Raw genomic sequence first — 2,670 nt, 5'->3', positions numbered from 1 at the left:
ATGAAGAAAGAAGAAGGTGGAAATCAGACCTCCATCACAGAATTCATCCTCCTAGCATTTGGGAGTCTTCCTGAATTGCAAAATTTCCTCTTCCTGCTATTTCTAATGATCTATGTTGTGACCATGGCTGGGAACATCCTCATCATTGTGTTTGTTGTGGCTGATCAGCATCTTCACACCCCCATGTACTTCTTCCTAGGGAACTTGTCCTTCTTGGAGACCTGCTACACCTCCACCATCCTGCCTAGGCTGCTGGCCAGTCTGCTGACTGGGGACAGGACCATTTCAGTTACAGGCTGTATTGTGCAGTTTTATTGGTTTGGTTTCCTAGTGACCACTGAGTGTTATCTGCTAGCTGTGATGTCCTATGATCGGTACTTAGCGATATGCAAACCCCTGCACTATGCAGCCTTAATGAATGGCAGGTTCTGTACACAGGTAGCAGCCGGATCTTGGATAGGTTCATTTGTGGCCAGTACCACCATAGTATGTTTGATGTCACAGTTAATGTTTTGTGGCCCTAAGGAAATTGATCATTTCTTTTGTGATCTCATCCCAGTCGTAAAACATTCCTGTGATGACACCAACCTGATCATGCTGCTGAGTTTCATCCTTACCTCCATAGATGCACTGTCTGCATTTCTATTAACCGTGACATCCTATGTTTGTATCATCAACACCATTCTGAGAATCCCTTCCACTGCTGGGAGGCAAAAGGCATTTTCCACCTGTTCCTCCCACCTCATAGTGGTGACAATTTTCTATGGGACTATAATCATTGTCTATATGTTACCAGACACCGACACACTGAGAGACCTGAACAAAGTGTTCTCTGTCTTCTACACCATTCTAACTCCCTTGGCCAACCCCCTCATCTATAGCCTGAGAAACAGAGAGGTCAAGGAGGCCCTGAGAAAAGTTTGTTCTAGGTATCACATGTTTTAATCCATTGGAATAAATTGGTCGGGATTTATTAGCCATGGTACTGTTTTGGACACTTCTAACTCTGGCCTCTGACAGCAACTTTGGCTGTGGAGTTAGTATGGGGAAGCTTTTTACCACCACTCCTCCTGAGTGTTACCTTAATACCAGTCCCACTGGCTGCATCCCATGGGTTCAAAGTTCCACTATGTAGTGTGATAATCAGAGTCTTGTTTCTGAAGGGATACCATTCAGATCGATGAGCCTCTTGGCAAAGTAAGTTATTACACAGTATGGGCAATGGTAATAGAAACCAGCTCTATCATTTGCAAAACCAAATGCCATGTGTAGAAACGTGGTTATGCAGAATAAAACACTGGCTTGGTGGGGATATTGTTAAATGGCCTAAAAAAATCAAGCGCCCAATTCTAATCAGTCTCACCTAATCCCCTCATTTGAAAATCACAACCTAGGAGTCTTCCACTGATTTCAGTAGACTTTGGCACAGATCTTGTGTAATGAAAATGGGGCACATATGATCAAATGTATCTTAAAAAACAAAACAGTTGTAACTTTTACAATAGCTATGCTCACTGTAACACTTAACAGGGGATGCTTCATTTCTGCTCTGTCCTCTGCCAGGGGGTGGTTAGAAAATGGTAAATATTTTCAATAAAAAATGCCAAAAACCAAAATCCGTTTTTTCCCCTCAAAAATGTCCGTTTTCATTTCTGTCTCTTTATTTATCTTTTTTTTTTCCATTTTGCCATTGGAAAAGTGGAGAAGGAAGAAGGAAATCATTAGCCAGAAAGGAGGAAAACCTCAAACTAATCAATATTTCATTTGCAAGAAACAAAAGTTTTCAGAGTTTTTAGTTGTTTGTCTTTGTTTTTGTCAAGGAAAGAAAACATGAAAAAATTCACAGACGGTTTTGTTTTTTAGAAAGGCAATTTTTCACTGAAAATAAAGTTTCAAATGAAATATTGTGACCATATCTAAATCTTGTATTATTTATCTGTCTCCTTTTAATATTCTTGTAATTAAATAATTTTAATATCAACATACAGAAATTTTAAGTTAATGGATTTATAATACATTCATATTAATGAGTAATACTACATTTAAATAAATAAACCAGTGATGGTGTCAAGGGTAAAGATGGATAAACTTTGTTCACTCACTTCTTATTTAAGGTATATGGAGTTTAGTTTAAATTAGTTTACTCACTTCTTTTTTTTTACCACTACACCGTTAGGACCTTGTCCAGCAATGAATATTGACACCAAGGGGGTTGTAATACAAAAGAAGAGAATAAAGAATCTATATAAGTAGATTCCATGGTTTTCACTCTGAAAGCTACATTGTCTGTGGGGTCAGTGTGAAGCAAAGGAAACTGCTGTAAGAATGGATAAGCAATTTTTTTGTCCAAATATCAGCAAGTTCAACCATCAATTTGTGGTCTGTTACCCTCCATTGTTTAAGTTCTCAGTCATTTTCAAAGGACACCTGTGTGATAGAGGACAGGTGAAATTCCTGTGTATATTATATGGGAGTGTAACTAGACCAACAACAGTGTTTTGAAGCTACAGTGGTCAGGAAGACCTAAACCAGCCAGAAGGGCATGGCTTTATTTTCTAGTTGCATATCCTACTATCAGGACCTTCATGGGATGAAGTACAAGATACCAAAGGGCTCTTTAATCTAGCAGAGAAAGGCAAAACAAGAACCAATGGCTGGATAGGAAAGCAA

The 2,670-nt window shown here is 39.0% G+C and overlaps 1 protein-coding gene across 1 annotated transcript; it reads left to right on the top strand.

Moving 5' to 3' along the window:
• Nucleotides 1-945, top strand: LOC115637989 (olfactory receptor 6N1-like). The gene has a single exon (XM_030539595.1). It carries the CDS (start codon nt 1-3, stop codon nt 943-945), a length of 945 nt encoding a protein of 314 aa, XP_030395455.1.
• The last annotated feature ends 1,725 nt before the right edge of the window (nt 946-2,670 follow it).

This window comes from Gopherus evgoodei, chromosome 21 (genome assembly GCF_007399415.2).
Source record: "Gopherus evgoodei ecotype Sinaloan lineage chromosome 21, rGopEvg1_v1.p, whole genome shotgun sequence".
Taxonomy (NCBI): domain Eukaryota; kingdom Metazoa; phylum Chordata; order Testudines; family Testudinidae; genus Gopherus; species Gopherus evgoodei.
Note: the sequence above shows the minus strand (reverse complement) of the source record. Positions and strands in the feature narration are given on the sequence as shown.

Excerpts from the sequence above, each read along its gene's own strand:
- LOC115637989 (XM_030539595.1), top strand. The coding sequence starts at position 1 with ATGAAGAAAGAAGAAGGTGGAAATCAGACCTCCATCACAGAATTCATC.